Consider the following 719-nt stretch of genomic DNA (forward strand, 5'->3'; position numbering starts at 1 on the left):
GCGTAGCTGCAAAGATAGCATTCAACACCCCCGGATCTGTGGTCGATAGAAATATGGCAGTTGACTTTTTGCTAAACAACGTGGACAAATCCGTAACAATGGATTTGGTTTCTCCGTGGAAGAAGGCCGGAGCATTCGGTAAATAGGTCTTTGAATGATACTGTTATGTTGCAGTCTCAATAATACATATATACAAAAAATTCAGCAGCAATAACTTATACTGGAGAATACGAAGTTATGATTGTTTTTGTTTACATTTTTAAAGGATCCTTGACGAATGACCGTACACTAAAGCAATTAGAAGGAAGACTCACAATTGATACCAACCAAGAATATTTAGTGAATGCCGAGGTCAGGCAGAGTCGCAAGGGCTCCGCGTATGTATACACTCCGACATTTACAGTGACAGCACCAGGAAAAAATAATATCAACCTCGGTGGTTCCGTTGAGTACCTCCCATCCAAGTCCATTGATGGCGACCTCACTCTGGCCGGTATCACGGCTCAGCCTGTCAAGGGTAGATGTGAGTATTTATTTAGGCATTGTTTACTTGAACATAACTGAAATGATCATTTTTATCATATTGTAGTTATGTAGTTTGTACTCTGTAATGATATCCAATCGTTAGGGATTGATAGTAAAGGGTAGACATAATGGTGATATGTTAACAGAAACCGATAAGTTATCCATACACCAGTATCTGTTTACGTATTTAGAGA

At 39.4% G+C, this 719-nt stretch overlaps 1 protein-coding gene across 1 annotated transcript; it reads left to right on the plus strand.

Moving 5' to 3' along the window:
* Positions 1 to 6: 6 nt before the first annotated feature.
* Positions 7 to 695, plus strand: LOC110440718. The gene is made up of 2 exons (XM_021483870.1): positions 7 to 138; positions 266 to 695. Exons 1-2 carry the CDS (start codon positions 54 to 56, stop codon positions 562 to 564), a joined length of 384 nt encoding a protein of 127 aa, XP_021339545.1. The 5' UTR covers positions 7 to 53; the 3' UTR covers positions 565 to 695.
* The last annotated feature ends 24 nt before the right edge of the window (positions 696 to 719 follow it).

Source organism: Mizuhopecten yessoensis, unplaced genomic scaffold (genome assembly GCF_002113885.1).
Source record: "Mizuhopecten yessoensis strain PY_sf001 unplaced genomic scaffold, ASM211388v2 scaffold699749, whole genome shotgun sequence".
Taxonomy (NCBI): domain Eukaryota; kingdom Metazoa; phylum Mollusca; class Bivalvia; order Pectinida; family Pectinidae; genus Mizuhopecten; species Mizuhopecten yessoensis.